The sequence below is a fragment of the Chelmon rostratus genome, chromosome 7 (assembly GCF_017976325.1).
Source record: "Chelmon rostratus isolate fCheRos1 chromosome 7, fCheRos1.pri, whole genome shotgun sequence".
Classification (NCBI taxonomy): Eukaryota; Metazoa; Chordata; class Actinopteri; order Chaetodontiformes; family Chaetodontidae; genus Chelmon; species Chelmon rostratus.
Window position 1 is genome coordinate 19,507,756 of NC_055664.1, and position 27,182 is coordinate 19,534,937.

General features: G+C 41.9%; 3 protein-coding genes and 2 non-coding genes across 7 annotated transcripts; 1 reads left to right on the forward strand and 4 right to left on the reverse strand.

The window, feature by feature from the left end:
* Positions 1 to 2,943: 2,943 nt before the first annotated feature.
* Positions 2,944 to 8,510, reverse strand: map6b (microtubule-associated protein 6b). The gene is made up of 3 exons (XM_041941361.1): positions 7,774 to 8,510; positions 5,815 to 6,028; positions 2,944 to 3,153 (listed from the first exon to the last, which is right to left on the reverse strand). Exons 1-3 carry the CDS (start codon positions 8,508 to 8,510, stop codon positions 2,944 to 2,946), a joined length of 1,161 nt encoding a protein of 386 aa, XP_041797295.1.
* Positions 8,511 to 9,162: 652 nt separating this feature from the next.
* thap12b (THAP domain containing 12b) lies at positions 9,163 to 13,800 on the reverse strand. Its single transcript, XM_041941044.1, has 5 exons — positions 13,498 to 13,800; positions 12,690 to 12,810; positions 12,473 to 12,580; positions 12,324 to 12,360; positions 9,163 to 12,211 (listed from the first exon to the last, which is right to left on the reverse strand). The coding sequence occupies exons 1-5, from the start codon at positions 13,584 to 13,586 to the stop codon at positions 10,305 to 10,307; spliced, it is 2,262 nt and encodes a 753-aa protein (XP_041796978.1). The 5' UTR covers positions 13,587 to 13,800; the 3' UTR covers positions 9,163 to 10,304.
* Positions 13,801 to 14,385: 585 nt separating this feature from the next.
* On the forward strand, positions 14,386 to 14,457 carry trnap-agg. Its single transcript has one exon. It is a non-coding gene; the product is annotated as a tRNA-Pro (tRNA).
* A 274-nt stretch (positions 14,458 to 14,731) lies between these two features.
* On the reverse strand, positions 14,732 to 14,803 carry trnap-cgg. Its single transcript has one exon. It is a non-coding gene; the product is annotated as a tRNA-Pro (tRNA).
* A 196-nt stretch (positions 14,804 to 14,999) lies between these two features.
* On the reverse strand, positions 15,000 to 26,842 carry dyrk1ab (dual-specificity tyrosine-(Y)-phosphorylation regulated kinase 1A, b). 3 transcript variants are annotated; one of them, XM_041940478.1, is made up of 12 exons: positions 26,020 to 26,842; positions 24,085 to 24,154; positions 22,262 to 22,458; positions 21,857 to 21,949; positions 21,518 to 21,706; positions 21,139 to 21,286; positions 20,737 to 21,023; positions 20,446 to 20,592; positions 19,920 to 20,060; positions 19,471 to 19,774; positions 18,998 to 19,122; positions 15,000 to 18,626 (listed from the first exon to the last, which is right to left on the reverse strand). In XM_041940478.1, exons 2-12 carry the CDS (start codon positions 24,095 to 24,097, stop codon positions 18,039 to 18,041), a joined length of 2,232 nt encoding a protein of 743 aa, XP_041796412.1. In that variant the 5' UTR covers positions 24,098 to 24,154; positions 26,020 to 26,842; the 3' UTR covers positions 15,000 to 18,038. The 3 variants fall into 3 exon arrangements, with proteins under 3 accessions (XP_041796412.1, XP_041796413.1, XP_041796414.1); XM_041940479.1 differs by lacking the exon at positions 26,020 to 26,842 and adding an exon at positions 25,154 to 25,384; XM_041940480.1 differs by lacking the exon at positions 24,085 to 24,154.
* Positions 26,843 to 27,182: the final 340 nt, after the last annotated feature.

A 27,182-nucleotide genomic window follows, 5' to 3' on the forward strand; every position in this document is an offset into this window, starting at 1 on the left:
TGATCTGTTATTCAATATTTCATGCTGCTCTGCAAACATAAGGGCCCATAACAACTGAATTATTCATGCATTTTTATGTCAGGATGACTGATTCACAGGAAAATGACCACCAGCATCCAAAAGTGAAGCAAGTGAATGAACTGAAAAATGATCATATCATGTTTTCCTTTTCCATTTGACCTTCATTTTATTTAAGATGAATGTTTTGTTTTAAGATGGGGCCAGTTTGCATTTCTCACTTAATCCCTGAAATGTTGGAAAAATGGAGAGACTGATGCATTGATGACATCTCATATTAAGAGAAGCACCCTGCACATAAAACATCAGCAGGGCACAAGATGCCTGTTATAAAAAAAAAACAAAAAAAAACCCAACCCACATACTTTGGCCCGAAGGGGCGCTGTGAGAAAGGAATCCAGGGCCTGGATTAGGATTTCCCAAATGCCACTTACAATATAATAGAATTGTAACAAACCACTGATGATTATAGTTAAAAACGAGTAGTTGAGTATGCACGACTATTGTACTTTAGTCTAAAGTTGCTGAGAAACAAATTCCACATAGTTTCTATCCATTGTTTTATATTTAAGCACACGTACAGTGTGTTTTGTATTTTTCAGACACCATCACATGGAGCATCATGTTGCATTTCCAGATTTAGCTCTTCTTAAATCTATATCCAGGTTCTCCAGTGCATGTAAGGAGGGACAGACAATTTCTTAGAGACAAAAAACACCAATATTAACATGATGAACACTATAAGAAAGGGCTTGATTGGTTAAGAAGAGATTATACTTACACAAAAGTATCATCTTAAATTGTGATATTTTACTGGTGCAAATGAATGAAGTGAAAATTTAGGTATGTAACTACTTAAAGGTTAAAATTTATTTATTTTATAACTATGAAGAAAAAAAACAGCTAATATCTCTAAAGCATTCATATATTACACTTTGGGAATAACAGCTTTTCACCTATTAGGTCAATTTTGTGTTCTTTGCAATATGGGTACCAACTACCTCCTGTAATTTTACTGTGCTAGCTATTTAATATCTTGATATTTTTCTAATTATTTAGAACAATAGAGAATAAAGTTAAATTACTATTACTATTACTGTAGTAGTCATATGCTGTTACACCAAAAACAAAAATATAGAAAATACAACTATTTATCAAAGAGGGACATCTCATTTAACACTTTCTTGCAACATTTCTGTAACTCAAAAGGAATGTTTTGTCCTATGAAGAGTGTGAAGGTGGAATGCTGAAGTACAAAAGCTCAACACAAAGGACACAGCAAGTCACGAGTATCTGTATCATCATTTTAATCAGAGTTCATTCAGAGCAAGCTGAGAATACAAGCACAACATCACAACATGTCTGCAGCAGTATGACATTGTCATACCATCATTTCACTCTGGTCAACACACACAGTCCAAACCAGACAGCATACACGATGAGAGATATAGCACCAGGGTGTCGGAGTGCATAGCAGCACGTCTAGTGGTTGGGTCAGACTTGATGCTAGCAGGCAGCAGGCTGTAGAGGTCAGACACGAAACACTCGCTCACTCTCACACACAGAGAAGCTAAAACCGGAAGCAGAGTCACGGCGGGCAGCGCTCAGCTCGGCCCTCGCACTCTGCAGCCATGTCGGCCGCTGAGGGGATCACGACGAAGGATGACTGTGTTTACAACCAGAGGGGGAAGGGCGTGATGGCATTTTTAGTAAAAACGTGACACGCTCGCTACGAACAGACGTGATTTGCGCATTTTCAGACAGCAGCATTTTTAAAGAGCTGAACTACAAGTCCTGGCCCATTCCTTGTTCTTCAACACCTGGAGAGATCAGCCCGTTCAGAGTCAACGTCAGTGAGCAAATACTGTAGGCTCTCCTTTTTTTTTCAGGCCTATATGCAGCTTTTGTTTGCTTATTTAGCACGACTAGCATCACAGCTCAGAGGAGTGGATGGAGCACAATGTCATAAATAGTGAGACATTGCAAAAACTGCAGTGTTCCCTTGAAATTAAAGGAGTGGATCTCCATTAAGATAGCAAGAAATGTGTTTGTGGGTGAAACCATATTGCTGGTGTGTTAATTGTATAGCTTTAACAGCCACTAGACTATGATATTTCATAATGTATGTACTTTAGTTTCTCGGTGTGACCAGAATCTATTACTACACATGCATTATATTTGAAAAGGTCTTGCCCCTATACATTTATCTTAAATGGCTCAATTTACAAGCTAAACTGTGACCGACTGTGACAATATAGTCTGCTAAAATATTGCTACTCAACCAAAAAATGGGGCCCTGCATGCAAGCTGTAGCAATTATATTACAGTTCATTTGGTTCCTTAGCAACCAAACTGATGACACCAGATATCATCCAGAACAACGAAATGAAAACCAGGACCATACAGCGGAGGCACTGTAACTAGGAAACACAACCGTTAAACAGATTTTGTACTTTAACAAAACCTCTCATGTGATACAGTCTCAGAGAAAAAGCATCCCTTTGACATCTTCTACAATCATTTTAATATTGATCTGAATTGTCATCCATTCAGACAAAGGTAAAAATGCCCTTTCATACACATATATGTGTACTGATGGCTCTTTTTTATAGCTTGCTGCCAAACAGAACTCATAGTAACAATGTGCAAATTATGTGCTCAATAATATAAAGCGGTTCTGTGCACCAAAACACAAGGAAATCACACACTTTCGCACATGTACGTACACGCACGCTCACACACGCAGTTTACAGTGAAATTATTTGCATTATTCTAAAAGCTCAACATCAGTGCCCATTCAAAGGTGAACAATATGTGACAGGACAGCAAAAACAACAGGTCAGGAAAGAAACCAACGGGAAGAGATTCGCCTAATTCGCCAAGTAGCCTTCGATCGCGCACATGAAATGTAGAGATGAGCCACTTTTACTGCTTCGCTTCAGTCAGTCTATTGCTGATCTCTTTGCTCTTCTTTGTGACAACCCCATCTGGTTTGGGTTCTGCGGCGCCCAAAGACGGCTTCTTCTTGGCTGACTGGGAACTAGCAATCTGCTTCTCTTTAGATTTTTTCACCATCTTCCCTGTTGTCGTTGTCGGTGTCTTTTTTGGTTTGGTGCGAGACACTGGTTTATCCGCCTTGTGGGGAAGAGAGGTGACAACACTGAGATTAGACTAACAAAAAAAATATTCTGTTAAACTTAACTGATGTTAAAGCAATAGTTCGGTATTTTGGGAAATGCACTTATTTGATTTCTTGCTGAGAATATGGTGAGAAGATTAACACGACACTCATGTATGTCCATTAAATACGAAGCTACAGTCAGCAGCTGATTATCTTAGCTTAGCATAAAGACTGGAAACAGCTAGCTTTGGGGGACAATGTGCCAGACTATTTCTTGGCCCAGGAGCAGCGACTTCAGATGCTTCCCCTGACAGCAAGACTTCAGGAAGTCAGCTGTAGCTCCTTATTTAACAATTGATCTCCGCATCAAACTCTCAGCAAGAAAGCAAAGAGGCACATTTCAAGAATTTCTCAAACTATTCCTTTGAATTATCGCTTTATTATCGGGGACTCTAAATCATGTCAAGGTCCTATCTTAGCATGCAATACGCACCTTTTCTTTATCCTGTTATTTAAACTAATGGCAGGCAAATGACACCATACGATACACTGCGGGTGATATTTGCTTTATGTGATTAGTGCAATGAAGATAAAAGAAAAAAAAAAACAGCACAAAATGTGTATTTGTGCCTTTCCTTTTATAGAAGAGTGGTTCGTGCAATTTTCTGTTAAAATCAACTTTCAAGGAAAGTGTAGCATAAAAAGTACATGGTTTATATTAGTATATGATGTTAGTCTTACACTTTACAGAATGAAATATTTTGGTAACATTCATCCATTAATATGGAGGCAAAACCTAAATGTGAGAAGCGGGAGTGAGACCGGAGGATTACTGATTCAAATTCCCACAGCGACAGGGAAAATGTAGGTCCAGTGATGAATGTACCTTGAAATAAGGCATCTTTCTGCTCTTGTGGAGTTGCCACAATGATAAAAGTCTTCTGGATAAGTTCCCAAATGTTCAGATTGTATAAATGAGATGACGCACAGCAAAAAAAAAAAAAAAAGTTGCAAACATGCTCAACTTTTGCTGAATAAATAAACCTTAAACACTAGTGTATTGTAAGAGATGGCAAACTCTTGCTCACAGTAAAAATGAAGGGCTCTATTTCTGTGATATAAAGGATTGTGGTGCAAAGTGAAGCGCACAGCACTGCAAATAATCTTTTTAATTTTGTCGCCACAGACAGTCAGAGTGGAGTTAGGAGTAATATGTTAAGGTCCCGTGTGGAAGGGGACTGTGTCATTGATGCACTCAAAAAACTTTTAAAGCAGCGCGCTCTGAACCATTAAACAAATTCTTGACGCTGTGGACCTTGAGGAGTGAAAGCAGATCTTCGCGGCTGCATCATACTGAGCTGCAAACTGCTACTACGCAAATCAGACATCAAAAGTGAAAAGTATAACATCATCTGCAAAGAGGTTTTACCAATGATATCAAAAATGTCCACTGCCATTGGCACCACACTTTACTGGGCCTGCAGTCAAATTCATGGTGAGCCAGCTGTCTGCGGACATGGGAAAACTTGTCATTTTGCACAATGTAATTGGCGTCACTGAAATAGAGCCCTAAACAGCGCAGATGTATACTAATCAAATGTGAGGAGGTTTTTGTCTTGTTGCCCTCAATCCTTCTCTTTTGTTTTGATTCTCATCTATTACTTCCTCACCAAAGCTTCTTTCTTTCTTCCGTTTATCAGTGAATCCACCCTCTTGCATAAACCCACAGACTATGCACGGTCAGTTTTTCAGACTGCTAAGCTGCACAAAGGGTGGTGGGTAGTGCGGGCTGAGAGGTGGGCAAACAGTGAAGATGTGGCTGATAACTTTTTTGCAGGATCGCATCTGGCAGCTGGGTGACACGTGTGACTGCGGCTCGCACCGGCCGAGGCGCATACTGTGTGCGGATGTGTGCGTACAGTATGCGAGTTTGCGTCTGATCAATTTGAGGTCAGCCTCCATGCCTTCTAGAAGAAACAGAGAACACACCTGACTACAGCAGATTAAGAACAGAGCTGCTCTCAGTCTCTGAGAAGTCCTACAAGGATGAGAGAAGGAGTGGCCATATGAACACACTACTATAGACACATTATTCACCAATGCTGTCTGCACTGTCGATAACATGCACGCAGATACCAGTCTACGCTCAGCATATCTTCACATAAAGGCCTGCTTTAATATGGGATGAAGTCACTTGTTGCTGTACATTTTCAAGATGATGCAATCAATATTTTGTGTACTGTATGCATGTAGTTATTGTTTGTTTAGTTAAAAACTTACACAGGCGATTTATCTGCATGATGGAATAATAGAACAATGTCTTTGTGACAACTGCTTATTTTGTCGACTTTAAATATGAAGGTGTTTTGTTGCCGTTTAATAACTGTGAGAACCAATCACCTGCCGTTAGGCCACAGCGATAGATGGCGTGTGAAATAAAATAACTTTTATGCAGCAGAAGTACCAGTGAGTAATAACTCGACTTAAAAAACATAAAGCTGACAAACAGTGTGTTACTCACAAAGTACTAAAGCTAGGTTACAGCAGGGCTAATTATGTTTTAGACATGGCTATAATTCAATGTATTTGAAGGAAACTCAAGTCATGGTAAGCGGCCCGGGTACTTCACAGACCTGCACTAACATCAGTGGGTCTGAGGGCGGACTGGCTCTCACCTTGGCAGGCTCCTTGCTGGGCTCACTGTACAGGCTGCGTATCCTCCGGCGCTCCACCACCTTGTTGTCGCTGGGCTGAGCCTTCACCTGCTCCCCCTTGAATGTGGCGCTGTAGCTGGTTTCCAGACTGGTCTCCTCCACTGGGGGTTTGTACTGAGACGGAGCTTTGATGGGCTTCACTGGTTTCACATCCTTATATGCCTTGAACTCAGTCCTAATAAAGATGGATGAAGGCAAACAGAGGGGGTTTCATGGCTTCAAATTAGGATTATTTTTTTTATTATTTTCTCAATTAATGACATATCATTGGGTTTTGCTTTGTTATTTTATTGTCAGCATTTTTGCTTGAAAGATTACTGAAAGGATTAAGTGATTATCAAAGAAGCTGCTGATTTATTTTTGGTGGAACTGCTCGATTGATCGAATAATTGTTTCAGGTTAAAAAAGTTTAAAGTCACTGAAACTGCTGAAAATGAACATTGCGTGTTTTCCACAATTAAACCTGATGGCCAGTCACGTTACGCTGCTCACGCGAACAAAGTAGCAGGTTTACAACAAGTTTCGCGAGTTATGGCTTGTGATTAGCATGCTGACCAGTGCGCGTGTTAAACAGCAGATACACATCACCATGAGCAGCTGTCTGAATGTGGTTTAATGCACACTGTTGGCCACTTAGAAAACATGGCAGGGCTAAATTGGACTGGACATATATTGACAATAAGGGACGTTTATGTTGCTCGGGCATTTATAAAGCCTCACGTTGACTTTAGCTCAGCACCAGGCTGTGCAGAGCTCTGCTGCTCTGCTTATTGCTGAATATTTGATTTATGTCACAGGATCGAATTTGCGTATTAATTTCTCCATATCGGCTAAATGTAATTTTTAGCATCGATGTCACCATTTGATCTTTAGGTTGAATCTCTAAGCCCTGTGAGCTCTGACATGGCAGCGTGCAGGTTTTTATCGAGCCACATGGACTCTAAAATCGAGGCTTGTGGCCTTTTAAACACATCTGTTATGGTCAATAAGGAGTGAATCTTTTTTTATTGTATTAAGAAACTATTAAGACAGTATTTAATGCTCCATGTAAGGAAATTAGCCAACTAGATCTTCTAAATAAGCTCAAAGATAAAGGTCTTGTGGTCTTTTCAGCTTCTGAGGAACATCTCTAATGTTCCTTGTTTATTCTTGTACGTGTCTGCGTTCCTCTTTTGTACAGCTGCCTCTTATTATTAATCCAGCACGTCATTAATTATGAAATAAGATTTGGTTGGGTTTTATTGCTTCCAATTCGCGCAAAGCTCTGCTTTAATAAGTTGCACATGAGGTTTATTGGTCAGCTTAGTCCCTGAGAATGAGTTTCTCGTCAGGAAACCGAACAGAAAATTGAGGGCACTGGTACATCTCACGTTAACTTCAATATGTCAGCGGGGCAGACTGCAGCCGGCTCGTCTTGTTAACTTGCATGCATTATGCATCCTCAATTCAATTTGTAGGAGGCCTTTGCAAAGAAACCACCAGAAGACACATGATTACACTGATGCCCTTTTACTGGCTGTACTCATTCATGGGCTGCTGCATTGATTTGATAGTACTCCTTGGGAGGATAAAGCAGAGAAAATCAATAATGCAGCCTTTATCTGTGGCAATATCAGTTTGCTTTGGAAATCACTGGAGATTGTAACCAGAGACCACTACCCACCGCCCCTTGATGTTCTCTAAATGTCATCACAGCACAGAGCAGGGTGGCACACCTCTCTGGTCTGCTGTCAGATGAAACTCTGTCAGAGAGGTTGTGTAACAGGGGATGCTTGTATGCAGCTTTGTTGGTGGCCTGTGAAAAGCCTCAAGTGCAAAGTCACAGTTTTCACTTTTATTTCAGTGGCCTCGGAATAAACCAGGAGAGCATTGCTGTAACCCAGCGCACCGTGGTCGTGGCTCGTCCTCTCACAGACTTACCTGTAGCTGCTGGAAGTCGACATCACCTCCTTTATCTGCCTGTTGAGAGCGTCTGCAGCCGCTCTGCCTTTCCTCTGCTCGGCGCTCGCCTCTGCGGCCACCTGCGCCTCCGTCTTCTCGCCCGCTGCTCTCTCGGCCGACTTTTCCCTCCTCGCGCTCTTCTTCACCGCCTCCTTGGGCTCCTTCTCCTGCGTTTTCTCCTCGAGCTCGCTCTTCTCCACGCCGCTCTCGGCCTCGACCGCCGCGTGCTCCAGCTTGCTCGGCGCGCTCCGCTCCGGGCCGCCGGAGGTGCTGGTGGGGCTCGGTTTGGGGATCCAGGGGTGGTCGTGCTTCCTCGGTATAGGCCAGGGCTTGTAGTCCTTCTGATACTGAGTTTCGTTGTTGAACGGGGCCGGCGAGCGCTGGTACTCATTCCTGGGTTTGCAGCTGGGTTCGGGGCGCACTCTCCACGCCTTGAAGTCTTGGCGCATGACGGACGCAGTAGAGCCATCTTTGCACGCTGCGGCACCCGTCGCGGGCGGTGCCTTCCCTGCCTCCTGCTCGCCGGGATGGGGCTGCGTTTCTATGGCAATGGCACCGGCCCTCTTCTGTTTCGGCTGCGGGTGATGGGGAAGGTGCTGCACGTCGGCCACATCCGAGTATTTGGTGAAAACCAAAGGCACCGCGATGTCCGCTTTGTCCAGCTCGGTCCAAAAGCGGTTGATGCAGCAAGCACGCGTAATGCACGGCCAGGCCATGGCGAGGGATGCTAGGAGGCTGTCAGGTAAAAGGGTGCACAGAAAAACTCTGAAGCAGGAATAAACGTGTTAATAAGCGTCCTACTCACGACTCGAAGACTTGCAAATGCCCGATCCCTCACCCCGTACCCTCTCAGTTTTTGTCCAGTCAGGGTTATTCCTCCTCCTAGCTTTCTGTAATTCTCTGCTGAGGATATCTCACCAGTCTTTGCGTGAGACTTTAAGGAAGTAAGGCCCCCACGCCTCCCTCTCTCCCTCCTCCTGCAGGGTATTTGTTCTTATTGGAAGTTTAAAGGGACTTTGGGGTTTGCTGTGGAGTGCACATTGCTGTCTGGTTGCGCATCAAAGCGACCCCACCCACACTCGTGTGATGCCCGGGGTCTGCACTGTGAGTTTGCACGGTGAACTATCACCTGAGCTCGTCACCGTCTGGCCGGCAGAGGAGGAGGAGGAGGAGACACGTTTAACCCGTGCCATGTTGCAAAATGCCAACTTCATGCTACAGCGGATGCAACAGCAGCCTATTGTAGTTGGAGGAAATGGCCGATAATGTTGCTGCAAATCGGAAATAAAATAAAGCTTTACTCGTCCATGTCTAAATGCAAGAGTCAAATACTTCCATTTATTCCTGCTTATTTCCTGTTTCCTTTATTACACGTTCATGTTTTCAATGTGATTTTTCATTTTAAGGCGGTAACTGGATGGATGGAGCCAAGTGCGCACAACTGAAGCAAGAGGAAAACAAAGACGCATTTTGCCCTCTAGTGCCTTCATTTCTGCGCTCTGCACAAAGGATTTTATTAGACCAAACTGTGAACAGAATGTGAAGGTTCATATAAAATCTAACAAGTTAATGAATAGATTGGCTGCCAGCAAAAAGAGGGCATCTCGTCATAATTACCACAATAACATACAATGACTGCTACATCTTATTTCCTGTATTTCTCTTCCTGCAAAACAGTACATGTTACTACATCACAGAATGCTATTTTCACCGTGTTGAGACAGAAGTTTGATCAAGAACTACCCCAACCAGAACGCACCCTTTAAAGAGGTTATCTGTCACCACACAGGCCCTTTAACTATACACAATATGTCACACTATCAGTATAAGCTTTTTATTTGTACATAAAAAAAAGATGGCTTCCTAATGAGAGTATGAATTCAGGGATGCTGCTGGTGTTGGTGTAACTGCTCCCTCTGGTGCTCTTCCTGCCTCATAGTGGCATCCATGTACTGGGGCTACTTACATTCACTAAAAAAAAAATAAAATAAATGCTGACAGTAAATGAGCCGTTTATGTCAGATAATTTGTGCACAAAAACCACCATCTGCTGAACTGAACAAATAAAATAAATGAAGCAGAAAAAGGCTGCAAAATGTTGCCTTAAGATCGCGGCATCATTAAAGAGGAGGCTCGTCTAATAGGAAAGCAGCCTGACAGACACTCAGTGCTCTGAATGTTTACAGCTCATGCCCACTACCTTACAATTCTGGACGTTTTGTTGTGTTGCAGTTTTCATCGAGTCTCGACGAGGTATTGAGTATTTATTCCTCCTTCCTGCCGAATTAGCTTACTTATTTACAATGCAAGATTACACTCAGATGCATTTAAATATATACACATTTTTCACTCAAACAATAAAAACAAGGGTAATTGAAATGTTCTTGGGAGCCTCAGAGACCAAATACAAATGGCATCTATGGCATTAAAATGATCAGCACTAACGGACGATGTGTTTATGACTGACTTGTTCTTGTCCCAGAACAGCTGCGCTCAGTCTCTGTGTCGTATCATTTCGTCACATCCTCCTCAGCCACTTCCTCAGACTCGGCCTCAGCTTCAGGATCATCCTCCGGGTAGAGTCTGCAGTATTTGTCCACCATGACATCCAAGTCGTGTTTGACGTGAGTGTTGATGTTAAGCATCGCGAGACTTTTGTTCCACTGCTTAGGCGACATGCTGTCAAGATAAGCCTGCAGCCGTTCGCTCGCCGTCGCACTTTTGTTGTCCTCTAATTTCAGCACCGGCAAGGTGGAGAGCACCTTCAGGAAGGAGTTCACGTTGGGAAAGAACTTGACATCTGGCAGCTGAAGGGTTTCGTGGATGGTGGTGGGCAGGCGCACCTCTTTGCCCCTGTGCTTCCACTTGATTCTCCAGCAGTGAAGCTCTGCAGGAAGAGTGTCTGGGTTGGGGAGGTCGTTGCGGTAAACATCTGCATAGTTCTCCTCGGTGGTGTTGAACTTCATTTGGCCCATGACAGCTGGGACCAGAGACAGGCACTTGAGAGCTTTGAGGTTGGTCTCAGAGAACATGTCCTCCACCTCCTGCATGATGCCATGGATAACAGGGACTGTTACATACTCCTTAAAATATGCCTCTGCTTGGATTTCACCCACATCAGCTGCACGCTGCTTCCGAAGAAATAGCCTGGGGACCTTTACAGGAATCGCCATTACGGTGGCCACGCTCACAGCCTCCTCATACCAGAACTCATGGTAGACGTCGATGTTGTCGTTGACCTCGTTTAGCGAATGCAGGACAGCAGTCAGACTGTTGGCAGCAAAAAACACATCGAGTGTTTCCCCTTGGAGATTCCTTCCGAAGGCGCGGGTGAATGTGAGAACGTTCTTTAAGATAACAATGGTGACGATGATCTCAAAGTCAGCCAGAGTTTCTGCGATTGAATATGCATCCTCCGCGGCAGCGTCAGCAAACTTTCCGTCAGCATTGTCCCGAATGCTGTCCATGCACAGCAGCAGGGGCTCCAACACGTCTAGCAGCACGTCAAAGACATTGTGCTGCTCTGTCCATCCTGAGCCAGAGGCCTGTTTTAACACAGCTGCCTTCTCTTCATTTTTCTGGTAGTGGGTAGAGATAGCGTTCTCTAGCTCATCCTGAGCAAACGGGATTCGAAAGAATGCACCGATCCTCCTCAGAGTCTCCATGACGACTTGGACATTGGGAAAAGGCAGACTGTTGGCCAGATGGATGTTCAAAGCCATATGAGAGCAAGGCATGTGCAATACCAGAGGATACTTCTCCATCAGTAATACTGCCACAGCTTTCATCTTGGTGGTGGATGTACCAGTGGCCTTGTGGGCCTGACCACGGCAGTCCTCCATGCTAAGCCCCCAACGGTCTGTCAGCTGGGCCTCCAGCCTCTCGACCAGTGTGGCCTCATCACCATCAAACAGTATAAAGTCCAAAAACTCCTCTCGGAGGACGTTTTGCTGATTCACAAAGCGTAAAAATAGAGGCAGGTGTTTCTCGTTGCCAAACTCAACAAGGTCACCCGTGACCAGGGAGAAGAAGCGACTCTCTCTCACCTCCATCAGCATCTCCTCCCTCACTGTGTTCTCACAGATGTCCAGGAGCTGGCTCTGCTGGGTTGCAGACAGGTATTCTGTGTTTACAGCTGTCGCCTCAAACCGCTTCCTCAAAGCTTCATCTCCAGCATTCATGCGGTAATGCAGAAGGGCCTGGAAGTTGTTGGACATGCATTCAACTTCGGATGCTCTGTCAGCCACTAATGGGATACTCTGTTTCCCTAACATGACCAAAACCTCAAACAAGGATCTCAGGTATTCACGAAACGCCTTCTCCTCTGTGGACAGTTGAGGTTCGTCGTCATTGGTGCTTGTGCTATCGTCAACTGCTGCATCTTTTTTGGAGTTAAGCTGTTCAATAGAAGATGCCACTGGGGAGAGAGAGAGAGAAACAAAGAAAAGTAACAGTGATGGGCATTGAATAAAATTACCGTGAAATTATTTTACATTGATGACTACAAATAAAATGTCATTTTTACTTACATCTCCTTTCTTTAATCTTCTTTATGTCTTCTTCTGTCTGAAATAAAAACAGAAGTTAACAACAACAGTTGGACAAACTATTAAACTTACGAGGTGCATTTAAAACAACCCTGAAAAGTGACCTAAGAGGTAATAAATATTTTTCTTACAAGTTCTTTAATCCGCTTGCGATGTCTTGTATGAGGATTTCTTAGATGGCTTGTCAGGTCAAATATAGTTGGAATGGCTGTATCCTTCAAAACAGTCCTATATGGGCTCTGAAAAACAATTAAGTCAAATGAGCCATTTTTAGGAGACTCAGAATTATTGGAAATTAAGAGGAAACATGCCAATAGGCTGTTGGCTAGAAATGCGGAAGACACTTACTGTTTTGCACACCATAGCTGGGTCGAAGTGTTTGGCACATAATCTATAGTGCTTGTTCAACTGGTCTGCTGTTTTCGCCTCCAGATCTGCCCTGCGGCAGTTCTCGACCCAGATTCGGCATCTAAAAATTACACACATCAGATTTATGCACCATTTGAAAAACAGTAACGCACTGAGACAGTAGCCGTGTCTGTATCAGTGTGGGGTTGACAGATATTAAGGTTATAACGCACAACACAACTGACATCAAAAAGGTACTCACAAAAAATGTAACACTGTGTGAAAACAGCTCAGGAAATCAAGAAATGAAGGAATAAATAATTGAAAAAATTTTCCTCTAGTTTTATATTGAATTTCTCAAATATGAAAGTGGTCGTAGTTGTAAACTTTGAAACAATTGTGTATTGCTGTGTGTTGAGTGTATTGTTGAGACTACATTACATTGAAGTACGTTTGCACATTGTAGGCTTTTCATGGGTCTGAGTTACCTACCAAATAGCTCTAAACTCACTTTAAACACAAGGCTAGATATGCAACACAAACATCAGAGTTAAAAAAGACGTCGATGTGTTCGTAAACATATTTACCGCTCAAAATGTGTTTACATGGGTAACTTGTTGGGAGAATAAGGACTACTCCAACCGTTGCACTCAGAATGAAAACAAACTGCGTTTTATGAGGTTAGCGAACTTAACGAATGTTATGATTACAGTCAATCTAGTAACGTTAAGGATACAAGTGTAAGCGCACCAGTTAACGGTGCATGCCTTAATATTTAAGATCCTCAACGTTTGATACGATGCCTTACCTCTCTGGGTCCCGTGGAAACCGAAAAAATGCCAAATCCGATTGTGTGCTCTTTCGTGTACAGTTTGGGGCCGCGCAAAAATTCGGCATGCTTCAGGCTAGATAGTTAGCTTAGCTAACTTCACTAATACCATCTGCTAACTCTAGCGCTTTCCTTTCGGGGTTCGCGTGGATGCAGATGACTTCTAACACCAACAATTTATATGACTTCAAATAGTGTCTGACTAGAGTTTCTACAGAAAACTATCACAGTGCAGACTTGATTCACGACATATTCACAAAACCGTTGAATTTTGAGTCAATCGTGGTTTTCCAGGGCAATACCTCGCCTACAATGCACCTGATTGGACGTACCTCAACATTTACGTGTAACTATTGGTCGGTCGTGCTACACCGGTTTATTCTATAGACCAATTAAAAGACCGATTTTTCTTCTTCTACCTTGAAAGTAGTCACAGCAGCCCTTTAAGGTGCACTGCTGCCGTCAACTGGTTCAATCGCTACAAGACAGGAGCTAGCTAGCTGCTAGGTAGAGCGACCAGTCTGACTGCGTTTGCAATTACTAAACTGGGTAATGTGCGATAGCTATCCTTCAATGGCCCGATTTTGATCTAACGCTACGCCATGAACTGACCGTTTGTAGTGATAACATATAGCTTGCAATTACATGACATTTTAGGAATCGATAACGCTAGCTAACGCCATGTATTACCATCAGTTCCTCGTAACGATGTCTCCAGGTCAGTAGCGACTTACCTAACGTTAGCTATGTGTTCATTCCAGCAAATGCTGGTGCCAGAATGCCCATTTTAGGAATGTAGAAAAATAAATCAAATACATAAAAAGAAAATAGTGTTATGTTCTGTCCGCTTTCCTGTGGCATTCGCTTGGCTCGTTGGTCTAGGGGTATGATTCTCGCTTAGGGTGCGAGAGGTCCCGGGTTCAAATCCCGGACGAGCCCACTTTTAGATCTTTATGATCAAAGGTGAATGGGCCTGGCGACTCCCCATATTGCCAAAGCAATACAATGCTACCATTCAAACAAAGACAATGAACACCATCCGGAAAGCTTACAGAGGTAATGTTAACACAACAGAAGCATAAAATGAAAGAAATAAGGTGTTTTCGGCATATCTTTTGAAATTTACTCGTTATACTTCTTTTTCAAGTTTGCAATTTATCAACGACAGTAGGTTGGGTTTTCGACAGATTTTGTCTGTGGAGTAAAAGAGAGAGGGCTCGTCCGGGATTTGAACCCGGGACCTCTCGCACCCGAAGCGAGAATCATACCCCTAGACCAACGAGCCAGATCGTTTAGACGTCACTCCCCGTCTTTTATAAAATCCCACGTCATACACATACCTGTGGTCGCCGTAAATACTTGTGACAATGTCTCTGAATGTATGATTATGTTATCAGGGATGAGAAATGAACAGTTCTTTGAAAGTAGAAAATGTAGATGGAGTTGTCAGAGAACAATAAAGACACACAGAGCAATTCAATTAACTTCTTTTTATATATCATACATAAGACTGTCTTAATATAATACAAAGGGCATTGTCATAAACACAGCAAAGTCTTGACTAGATCTTACAATCTGTGGATACATGGACTTATCCTTTCCCCCATGCTGTTCAATTCTATAGTGCATGTTGCATGTACAAAAAAAGTGAAAAAATGTGAAATCAAAAATGAAAAGGATAAATCCAAATTAAATAAGAGGATTTCAACTTCTGTTGGGTGTTCAGATATGTCGACAAGTATATGTGTTTGTGTATAACCCACAAACTCAACAGGCTTATGAAAGATGGAACCTTTTTTTCAACCATGTGCTTCTCATATAACCAAAAAGTAAGGTTTGTGATGTACATGCACTTACAATATACCCTGTGAAAATTATTAAGGTTTGAAGATCTAGCTTTCCCTGTTTGATTCAAACCCTACCTCATAGTGTTGTCCTGATGTAGTCAAGTACCTTTGCCAAAAGGCAAGGTTTTGCCACTAAGAAAACAGGAGTTCCTGCCCACTGAATGGTCACCAAATTGACAAACATAATCAACATACCAGCAGGAGCAAGGTAGTGAGTTCTATACTTCCTTTATTAAAAAAATATAAATATATACATAAATTCTATTTCAACTATTAAAAAGGGGCTGCATTTCATGACAACTGCTCTAAATAAGAGGTCAATCAGCATGATCTGAAATAGGCGCACACTTACGAGTCACTGCAGTCAATTTTTTTTCTTTTTCAGTCTTTATTTTTGGAATGTTTAGTACCAGTATGAGAGCCAGTAATAAAACCACTGGCAATTTCTAAATGTCTCAAATTCTGTGGGGTATGAAAAATGATTGCAAATTTGCAATTAACCTTGACATCCAGATAAAACCCCAATCTCAATATAGGTAGCTTTACATTTGTGTTTGTGGAAATACCAAGCATGATCTCTTACGATGGTTTCTCCTTTAAAATGGCAACAGCATGACCTGTGGCCTGCCCTTAATTTGAATGGTGGCTATGGGCAGGTTTTTCTGTCTAATTTCAAGCTGGTATAATGAGCAACAGAAGAAAGAAAGCACTTCAAAATCCCTGATATAAAAAAAATCTGGTTATTGACTAATGTTTTGAGGACATGCATGTCTGCCTAGGCAAAGCATGTGATTGTGGGCTGACGGACACCCTTTCCCTTTGAATAGGACAACAATCATGGGGGATGCCCTACCAAATCAGAAAAATACCATTCAACACAAACTGATTTGCCACAATTATCCTTACCCTGCCAAGACAAAGACATTAAGTCTTGCTTCACGGCAGAAACTAACCAAGTTGACCAAATGATGTATGAAAGGCAGCAAAACCCTTTGAAATAGTATGATGGGGGCAAAAGAAAAACGACGACACAGAAATAGAACGCATTAGTCTCCTTTTTTTTTTTTTTTAAACCATCAGCTTCTAACTTGCTACTCCGGAGCCTGCAGAGTAACTACCAAATTCTCTAACATACCAAAGTTTTAAAAGACTCCCAAAATAATCTACCAATTAAAATGGAAACAGTTTTGGTAAAACGTTGCAAACAAATCTGGCCAGAATACACAATAGCCAACGGTCTCAACAACGGTCTCCAGTTTTGCTAAAGTAATATATTGCAGCTGTTTGTATTGACGTTAAAATAAGATCTTGATAAACTTTGCGTCAAAGTGGTGAACTGCTACATTATTGGTTACAGACACCTATATGCTATAAAACAACTGCTTTGGTATAAAAACATATCCAAAGGGAAAATAAATTCTTGTAAAATTCACAGCATAATTTGAGGAGAAAAAAGGCAGTCACTTAACTCATTTTTTTCTTCAGTTTCCATGTTTTGGATGGAGAGACTTGTGCAGGTGGTTCTGATGAGGAACTACATGCAAAAGGGAAAAATAAAACATAAAAGGGTAGACTCTGGAATAGATAGTTCTTTCCACTGCAAAATCCTTAACCAGTGAATAAGATTTTCAAGGAAGTAATGTTTAGGAGGTTGTTGTGTACAATAAGACCCTGTTATGTGGGGCCCTGCTGAAGAAGAAATCTTTGTTGAGAAAGGCCTCAAATTACCATTCTTATTTACCTTTTCTAAGTTGTTTTAATTTCCTTAAAGAATTAAGGGCTGTCTAGAGAGAAAAATAGAGAAAAGCCATCTTAATTCAAATGATAATGTCCAGCTCCATCCCATTCCAAGTCCATGAGTCATAAGGCCAAAGGGTTATCTAGAACCAGCCACTGACTGTCTTCCTTTCACTGGGCTGGATCCTTTCGTCTCCCGTGCCCATCGCTGCTCTCATCTGTGCCGGGCCCGGTTGCAGCTTGCAGGACTACGGGGCCTCTCGGCCTGAGGGGTGGTGCTTCCCTCTCCTTTGACCCGGTTGGTGTCAGTATCCACCTGCAGGGTCTCTTCTCCACTCGGCCAGCACACGCTATAGGGACTCCACTGCTATGTGCTCCCCTTTAACAGAGTTACACAATACCGACCAACAACAAGAAATATCACCGCAAACACTTCCCCTCATTGTCAAGCTACAGGATTTACAAGCAGCTTTTACGAGAAATTTCACTTAAAAAGGGCAAAATAATTAAGAACCAGTGGAACAGTAATGTCAGGCAGTCCACACTTTGAACCGAAAGAGGACGCCAAGCATTTCATCACCAACAGCTACCTGCAAACAGCTTCAAACTTCGCTCTGAAATGCTCCTTAGAAGATTTTGCCACATAATACCATATGGTGATTACTTGGTGGTTACATGAAACTGGTGAAATGGTAAGATGGATGTCTCAATCTCACTATGGTTATTCCGCAGTATTATTTTGTGCCTAATGATTGCAAAAGAAAAACTGATGAAAATTACATATATACTTTTTAACAAAGGTTTTTCTCTGTAGTAGCGGTTCAGTGATATCTCCCTTCTGACGTGAGCAGCTTTTGTTCTCAACACACCTTGTAGTAAAAAACACCACCTTAAAAATGACGCACAGGGGGAACACACAGCCAAATGTCAGTGCAGTCACGAGCTGGCCATAGAACTCTGCTGCACACACACTCCAGTCATTGGAGACTCCTCCCGGTCCATGCCCTGCCTCATGCCCAGGTGGCCTTCCGCTAGGTAGTGGGCAGGCCCTGTGTTCGTGCCCATGGAGAATGCAGGGTGCGCTGCCATGCCAGTCTCCTGCCGTGGGTTCGAGAAGGCACCTAGCCCCATGCTCAGCCCACCATTCTGACCAAAGTCAAGGGCTCCGGCAGGCAAATGGCGGAGCTGGTAGGCCTGGTTGCCATGGTTCCCAGTGGAAGAGGACGATGTAGAGGAAGAGGAGGCAGAGGAAGACAGGGAGGTCATGGACAGATGGCCATGAACCACCTCCATGGAGTCCTGTGTCGAGGAGCTGTGTGTCGGGGAGGTGTAGTGGCGTGGGCGTGGCCGTGTAGCCATCATCTGCCCGTGGTGGTGATGAGTATGTGAGTGGGGATGCAGGGCCTTAGGGTGCTGGGGGGGAACATGGAAGGTGGTCTCCTGGACTGGGTGGGTCTCTCCAGTGACTGACTCTGGTCCAACGCCACCTCCCCACACCAGCGGGGGTGGGTAAGGCTGTCTTGCCTGTCAATGTCAAGCAAATAACAAAAGTCAGTTGTGGAATGTGTGTAGTTTGTATTGCTTAATGTTATCATAATTCATAAGAACAGAATTCTCAGTTTAGGAATCATGATATTTTTTCTCATTGATACATGCCAGAAACAATCACACTTTCGTAAGATCTCATTTTAAGACCAGAGTTATTTAATTTGATGTTAATTCCATCTTGCATTAGGATAACGCAATTAGGGTTACTCAATCAAGCAACATGAAAAAAATAAATAATTCAAAGGATTTATTAGACAAAAATACAATCTTTGTTTATGTTTGTTCTGATATAACTGCTCAAACCGTTAAATATTGCCACAATAACTCATTCCCGGTAACTCACTGACCTGTGGGCAGAGGCTGTCACCATCGATGGCAGGCAGGGCCGTGCCGAAGTGTCCTCCACTGTGCAAGTGGTGATGGGTAGGGTCTGATCTTGCTCTGCCACTGGTACTTGTCCCAGATGAGCCTCCTAAGGGTTAAACAAAAGTGATGTTACAAATGCTACAAGATGGTTAGCTAATGTTTATTAGAGTACCCATCATATGTCAGAATTGTCTTAGTTCTACAATGAAATGGATTTCGATACTTTAATTGTTCTGTCATTGTCAGTAGTTCTTTCTCGACAATGACCTGCTACAGCTCATAGTACAGAAGTTCCACAAAATCAATACCCTTTACCAAATAGATAATTGTAGAAAGGGGATGTAATAAATTTATCATGTTGTCTTAGAATACGACAACTGAAAAATCAAAGTATTTTATTCCTAAAAACGAAGGACAGTAGAACATCTGCCCACAGTATTCAAGTGGCACTTACCTGAACTGGAGGAGGTGCTGGAGGTCGTTCCTGAAGACTGGGACTGCTCTAATGCGGGGCTTGTAGACACGCTGCTGCTTGTATTGGTCCCCTCGTCCGCAGTCTTCTTGAAGAAGCTGTGCTGCAGGGCATAGTAGGGCTGGATGCGGCTCTTAGGGTCATAGTCCAACATCCGGAGGATCAGGTCCTTGAACTTCAAGTAGTCAGCAACAGCATGGCCAGACTCCCCCGCCCGCCGGCCACCTGGACCCCCTGTCTCCACACCCAGGATGGAGTGGAGCTTCCGCGAGGCTGGAGGCTTATACTGTTTAAGGAAGAGTACACAAAGATTAAGAGATTTATATAGCTCTGACTTCTGTATATTATCACACAATCTACCTTGGTTTTAACAATAATCACATAATAATTTAAGTCAGAGTCTAACTGCAGAAAAAATAAACTGAGCTCACCCTTTTGCCATCTTTGGTCTTCTTAACACTCCATGTACCATCCGAAAGCTTCTCAAAGAACTTCCTGGCTTTTGGGGCTAGGTCCATTATGTGATTCGGCGGGATACCAAGAACCTCGACTATTTTGTTCATCTGGTCCACCTGGGAGGAAAAGTGAAAAATTATCGTTAACATAACATTTACATTGTGCACCTGCAACTTAAAGGCGGGCACTCTGGGAACCATTTTTATACCCCATTTATGTGAACTTAAATGTCATCAAATGCTATCCAAAGATGACTTCTCTGTCAAAACACTAAGGCTTAGGCCACAATTACAGGAAACAAGCATGTCAAGTCTTGACAACTGAGTGTTATCTGATATCTTTTAGGTGTGTGAACTCTAGAAGTCTAAATGGCATTATCTGTAAGTTAGACATTAGGTGAAAAGTTGTAAACTATTACTGCCAATGAAACCATTGCCATTGTGAGTTATATTATGAAACACAACACAGAACTAATCTGAGTAGTATTGCAGTTCCTTATACCTCGTTGGCTCCGCTAAAGAGAGGTTCTCCAGTGTGCATCTCTACCAAGATGCAACCCAGGGACCACATGTCGATGGCCAGGTCATAGGGCATTCCCAGCAGCACCTCTGGGGAACGGTAGAAGCGACTCTGGATATATTGGTATATCTACAAAAAGAAAGCACGGCCAGTCAGACTCCATACTTGAATTATCTATTCATTAGAGCTAATGTTTAGAAGCAATAACTAACCCACACTTCTCTCTAGCATAAATTCATTTTATTGCTGGAAAAGAAAACTGCAGCTACATACCCTTTGTCCCAGTTGGCATGAGCTGCCAAAGTCCACTATTTTGATGGCACTCCTCTTTGGGTTACAGAGGAGGATGTTCTCAGGCTTCAGGTCACAGTGGATGATGCTGAGCTCAGGCGTGGCCAGGAAGAGCAGCGCCGTGCATAGCTGCTGAGCAAACTTCCGGGTGAGGTTGAGTGAGACGCCACGGAAGTTGGTATTTCGGAGTAGGTCATACAGGTTATATGAAAGCATCTCAAACACGAGGCAGAGGTGGTTCCGGAACATGAAGTGACGCTTTAAGTGAACTGCAGAAAACCAAAATGTACCAATGTTAGTCAAATAAAGGGAAATCATTTTAATGCATCTTAGATTTAGTATATCTTAGATGTCTTGTCAGATGAGAGGCAAATAGAGCATTACCAATGTAGTATTTCATCTCGGTATCATGTTTGTTCATGAGCTCTAGGAGGCGCACTTCAATCTGGGCTTGATTGAGGAAAGCTTTCTTGTTCTTGATGATCTTAATGGCAACCCATTCCTGCTCAGCACGGTCATAAGCTTTCACAACCTAAGGATGCCAACAAAAGCTAGTTTTAGTGTTACCCAATGTTCAATCAAATTGTTTGTTTAATAGTAAACCCAAACACTTCAAATGCTAACTGCACACAAAAAAATCTTCAGTAAGTAGCATCAAATATGTTGAGCAAAATGACACCATCATTTCTTTCCCCAAATCCAAGACATTTTTTTCTGCCCCACGTACTCAAAGTGCATGCGTGTGTAATATGTAATTAAGCACCTGTCCAAATGATCCTTTTCCTATCAAGGAATCAATCTCATAGCGGTCCATCCACTTCTCCCCATTCTTGACGATGTAGTCATAGTTATCATCGTCATAGCCATCATTAAAGACTTTCCTCTCTTTTTTGTGACTGGAGTCTTCACCCTGACCCTGTTGGTGGCGTCGCTTCTTTTTTGCATAATACACCTACAAATCAACAAAAAAATAAGTCACACATTTAGACTTGAAGAAATGTCATAGTGCTCTAAATAGTTAAAAGCTTTGGAAATCTTTACCATGTAACAAACATAATATGGACAGATAGATAGCTAAATTAATTAAAAAAACATATCTAACCTCATTGATGTGTTTGTATGTTTTGATAAGGTCAATGGAGAGCTTCCTCAGGGGAGCTGAAGTTGGGTCACGAAAGCACTGGGGCATGTGCCTCTGAAGTATTAGAAGGGAAAAATCACAACATTAATAAACAAACGATATGCACAGTACTTTTGTAAGTAACAGGGACTAACCTGAATTACTAGTAATAAATCTAAGAAGCCATTTATTTCATTTAATACAGTAAATATTGCACATATCAAACTGCCAGACTGAAAGAATATTTGAGAAGCAGCTACTCTGCCTGGTGACAGCAGCTAAAAGAGAAGTAGACTTTCATATCACAGTAAGTATTGCAATTCCTCTAACACTGCACATTCAGACAAAAGGAAATTCAACAGCTGGGGTAGGGTAGGGTTAGTGTACCTGATTGGCAGTGAGCTGTGGTGTCTGGTCGCTGTACGGTAAGACCGTAACAGATTGGTCAGTGCTTGGCTGGTGGCGGTCACTGTACTGCTGGTGCGTATGGGGCATTGGAGCAGCCATCTGAAGACCAGCAGTGTGTAAAGAAAAAGAGGGCGCAAGCCGGACGGACGAAGGTTTGCATGCTGAAGTCTCTCCTCCTGGAAGAAATTAACACTGCTATGAGTTGCATAATAGCTTAATTCAACATTGCATGTAACAAATCACAAAAAGAAGGAAAGGGGTAATACTCTTCATGAAAAATAGCTGTGTTTCCTGTTTCACACAAGAGATTTTTGGCCTCAGTATAAAACAGGTAAAGATATCTGCTACTTATGGTACAAATCTAATATAAAAAGGAATTATTTGCTGCTTAATCTAACCAATCAGAATTGCCTTAACATAGAAATGTCTAAATCTACCTTTGGGAAAGCAAAATATATGCAAAATACAAATTATGCATCTGTAATATTTACATGTATGTTGAAATGATCAAGCTCACACTTTAACACAGATAAAAATAATCATAAGATTTTGAGAGCAGCAAGGATTAATTCATTGTTAAAATAAATGTCAAGTTAATACATAGTGTCTTTTGATAAACATGTTAAGTCAGAAAATGCATCAAAGGATAACCACAAAATAAATCATAACAGTAATATATCAACCTTTGTGAAGAAAAAGGAGCAAAACAGCAGGTTTAACAGTGAAAAGGGGTGAAAATAAAGCATCTCCACACTATACAGTGAATCATCCTTCATTTTAAGCCAGAAGGAATCAAAAAATTATCAAATAGCATGTTCAGCTATCAGCATCTCTCACCAGACAACACAATTCACCAGTGCTACACAGTAACCACTATTCAGAATCCCAGCAACAGCACCTAATTAGCATAGCCTATCACCACAGAGATACAGCGTGATTTGGCAAGCCCATCAATGCACAGACCAATCACAACGCAGTATGCAAATAGCCTACTTTTGTTGCCAGGGCAGAGCTGCTCCCATTTTCCAATGAGAAAACAAGAAATAAACAAGAAATAAAATTGAACTTTGGCACACTTAGACGCTGCTTTCAACACAAGAGCCTGACAGCAAAATAGCTGCACAGCCCAAAACCTGCACTCCATCTGAGAGCATTAGAAAGCTGACCCAGCTTTGGAAAAGGAAAAAATACAAATCCACTGACAGAAAAAAGAGGAACTGTAAGATGATAGAGCACAGGCAAAGGCTGTATTTTAAGAAATCAAGATATATATATATATATAGATATATATCTATATATCTATATTATAGATATATATCTATCTATCTATATATATATATATATGAATTAAAATATTTTCAATAAAACCTCATGTTACAAAGATGGAAAAAACAGTAAAACCACTTTCTGCTAAATTAGATAAGCCTTTAACCAAGACTTTAGATTTTAATCTTTTATACAAAAAGAACTAAAATGATAAGACTGATTTGTCATGATGACTAGTGTGTCTATTTTCCTGCCTGTTCAGCTGAAACCCGAAAACAATTATGCCAAACAAATTTTAATCATTTTGAGCTCTGTCATCAAATAAAAAGTTGAAATGCATTAAATGGAATTTAAAGTCATGTTTTGACCAATCATAACAATAATTTAACAATGTTTGACTTTTTAAGGCATTACAATGACCTACAATTTGTGAGTCTGGATGTCAAATTCAGAACAGCAGAATGACTGAAAGAAAAGAAGATCTTAGGTGCACCACTTCCCAGCAAAGGGTTAAGTCTTAATATATAGCAGCTAACCTGGATGCATCATCTCCTGTAAAATTTCATATCATCCTGGGAGGAGAGTCCAGCAGCAAACCACAACCCACTACAAAGAATAAAAACAGATCATTATCATTGTGCATCTCTTGGTGGGGATTTAACTTCATAGTGATTTAACTTTTGTTGAGAGGGCGGGACAGATGACCCCCCCCCCCCCCCCCCCCCCCCCCCCCCCAAAGAACAGATGACACTCCAAAACTTTAAAAAGTGGGCTTGAGGTAAACTTATGAACTTTCAGGGAATTTAAAAATAAAGCTGAAATTAAATACAACAAGCTGTTTGTGGATCCAGTCAAAAAGCAACTAATGCCCAGGCAATGAAATTTCAAAACACAAAAGATCTAAAGCTCTTGTGAAACTGTTGAAAGATAAATAGTTATCTCAGACTACATAACACTAAACAAAACAAATCAGGATTAATATTGTTGTGGACTTAATAGCAAAGGATCTCCTCTCAGCATGTCCATTGTCAATGTACTTGTAATTTATAGTGAATTGTAGGCCCTGAAATTTACTTTTTAAAAATAGGCAAGCCCAACTGAAATGACTGTACAAGATTATGCAAATTGACAAAGAACTGAAAAAGTTTGTTTTGAGCCCATTGTACAAACACAATACCTGACATCAGAGTAACATAACTATAGGGTGAATTTGTCATTATAAAAATCACAAACCCTAGTGGGAAAATTAAGCTATTTTTGACCACAAAGCCATTTTGCAAGCGCACTTGTAGCTTTACTCTCTCCTAAACGTTTGATTATTCTTCATTTTCAGTACTGACATATGAACAGTTCCTTTCCTGGCTCGACTCATCACGGCATCAATGGGCCTATTTATGTGTAAATATAACGACAGCTAGCTTGCTATTAGTAGCCGTTTCATATTTTAAGTGATAGCTAAAGACCTATGTAAGAAGCCTATGTGTCATCTTCTCACGCCCAACTGATTAGATCCATTCCAAAGCTGAATCAAATGTAACCCATCCAAAACAATTAAAAGCCCAATGTTCGTGTATAAAGACGGTGCCCGAGTAGCTCTGTACTTACAGATGATGGGGTAGATCTCGTCATGGTTGGAATTTAGAAAGCATATTCAGTGTTAATTTGCGTCCTCTCTTGCTACATATCGTTCGTGTATGCCTCCAATTCCCCGTATAAATGGCAAACGGAATTCAGGCTCACGTTACCGTTAGCAGTCTAACTAGCTAACGCTGTCGTCGTTAACGTTACCCTGAAAACTGCGGGACAAGCAAGCATATCTCTCACCAATCCAACGTTAACGTTAGCTAGTGACGCTGTGCTCAGCCAGCGGGTTGTGGGGCCCATTCAGCTGGTTCGTCAACAAGTCAACGTTAACCATTAGCCAGGTTAGCCGAAATAGCTACCAGGCGTTAGCCAGGTTAGCTAGGGGAGCTTCCGTTCTGTATAACTCTAAACCTCACGCTACACCTCCTATATAAATATACTTAGAGATTGCATTGACAGTAAATCAAACAGGGTGGTTAGCTAACAGGCAACATTTGCTTAAATCATACAATGACAGTGTCTAATATCGCAGGCTTAACGTTAGCTGAAACGTTAACACCGTGCCAGCATGACTCTCCGTCCAAGTCGATACAATCCGTTGCACCCTCTAGCTCACAACATCCTGGAAAACTGTTCCCGTCAAACGTTAAAATTAGTCCGTTGACCTACTGACTGAAAGCAAATGTTAACGCTGGCTTCGGCGGAGTCGGCACCGCCACAAAATGTTAGCTAGCCGCCATACCATAAGCTACCATTCTCAACTTCACTGTCGCGTCCATCATTGTTAACCATTCACGTTGCATTTAATATACATCTGCGAAATCGTTAAGGTGATATGTTAAGATAACGAAGCTTTATATCAAAAATAACATTTTACAATTGCTCACCTCTGATGGCACGATCTTCATTTAAAGTCCAATAACCTGTATGATGAGGAAACTTATCCAGCTTGAGATTCTCCCCTCCCTGCACGGTTAGCGAGTAATGTTAACGTTAAATCCAATCCCCGTCCTCTGAACGGCAAACTCTAAAATTCGCCAGCCAGGTTTAATACGCGTTTCATCTCCCAGGCTTTGATGAACAACATCGATAATCGAAGCAACTTTGACTAACGTTACCATCAGCTGATGACTAGCAACATGCTAACGTTAACTAGCACGCATAACTTACTAGCTAACCTTAGCGAACTGGCTAGCTAGTTGACAAAATGAACGCAGCTAACATTAGCTACCTGCCCTGGCTAGCTGTAGCTTCTTTGGCTAGCCTCAAGCTAACAATTCTAGCTACCGCTAAATAAACGTTATGCCAAATTCTGATTTTACGTTGTCTTTGCAAATTTAGCGTCGGCCACTTCGATAAATACGACAATAGAGTTAAATCCAGAGTATTTCAAACATGAAACAGAAACCGTGTCCTCTGATAATTTTGGTTAGGAATTTTGTGTCAATTTTCACAAAATGGCGCGCGGTCCAAACCTGCGCAGTGAACCGGCCCGGTGGACCAGAGACACGGACAACTGAGTTAGTGCGGCGCCGCCTAATTATTTCAACTATGTTAAAACGTCGGCCTCTTGATCTTCTTCATCCGATCCACTAGACGCATTTCGATATCCAAAAACGTCAAATATATATCCACTGACAGCATTATTCCGGCGGGAAGGGAGAACATTTGAAAAGACTGAGCTGGGAAAAAAACCCTCCTGACAAAATGGCGATGCTCTAGCTTGTTGCCATGGCAACTGTCAATCAAAAAATAAAGTACCCGGATGTACCAATGACGAATAAAATCTAACTGGCCAGAGTTACAGGACACATATAACTTCAGTGGTGTCCCTGTCTGTCTTTTTAACCGTGTTTGGCCTGTTGCTACCATCCGGCTGAGATGTATTATATCAGACTGTGTTTATTTTTACAGTTTGAAACTACCCTTGCCTTTCAATGATTCTAACTTTGTGATACTTTACTTGTCTCACAGTAAGTAAGTCTATGTGTTTTGCTATTTTCTTTCTTTCACTCGGTGATTTGAAAAATAACTTTATAAAACTGATTTA

What these genes read in the sequence shown, in the direction of transcription:
- map6b (XM_041941361.1), bottom strand. Translation starts at nt 8,510, where the DNA reads ATGGCCTGGCCGTGCATTACGCGTGCTTGCTGCATCAACCGCTTTTGG. An exon ending in TCGACTTCCAGCAGCTACAG is followed by an intron (nt 6,029 to 7,773) that starts GTAAGTCTGTGA and finishes CATCTTTATTAG; the next exon opens with GACTGAGTTCAAGGCATATA. An exon ending in CCAGCAAGGAGCCTGCCAAG is followed by an intron (nt 3,154 to 5,814) that starts GTGAGAGCCAGT and finishes CTTCCCCACAAG; the next exon opens with GCGGATAAACCAGTGTCTCG.
- thap12b (XM_041941044.1), bottom strand. Translation starts at nt 13,586, where the DNA reads ATGCCGAATTTTTGCGCGGCCCCAAACTGTACACGAAAGAGCACACAA. An exon ending in TTTCCACGGGACCCAGAGAG is followed by an intron (nt 12,811 to 13,497) that starts GTAAGGCATCGT and finishes TGTAATTTTTAG; the next exon opens with ATGCCGAATCTGGGTCGAGA. An exon ending in GAAGATTAAAGAAAGGAGAT is followed by an intron (nt 12,212 to 12,323) that starts GTAAGTAAAAAT and finishes CTCTCTCCCCAG; the next exon opens with TGGCATCTTCTATTGAACAG.
- dyrk1ab (XM_041940478.1), bottom strand. An exon ending in AGACCAAAGATGGCAAAAGG is followed by an intron (nt 19,775 to 19,919) that starts GTGAGCTCAGTT and finishes TTCCTTAAACAG; the next exon opens with TATAAGCCTCCAGCCTCGCG. An exon ending in CAGCACCTCCTCCAGTTCAG is followed by an intron (nt 19,123 to 19,470) that starts GTAAGTGCCACT and finishes TTTAACCCTTAG; the next exon opens with GAGGCTCATCTGGGACAAGT.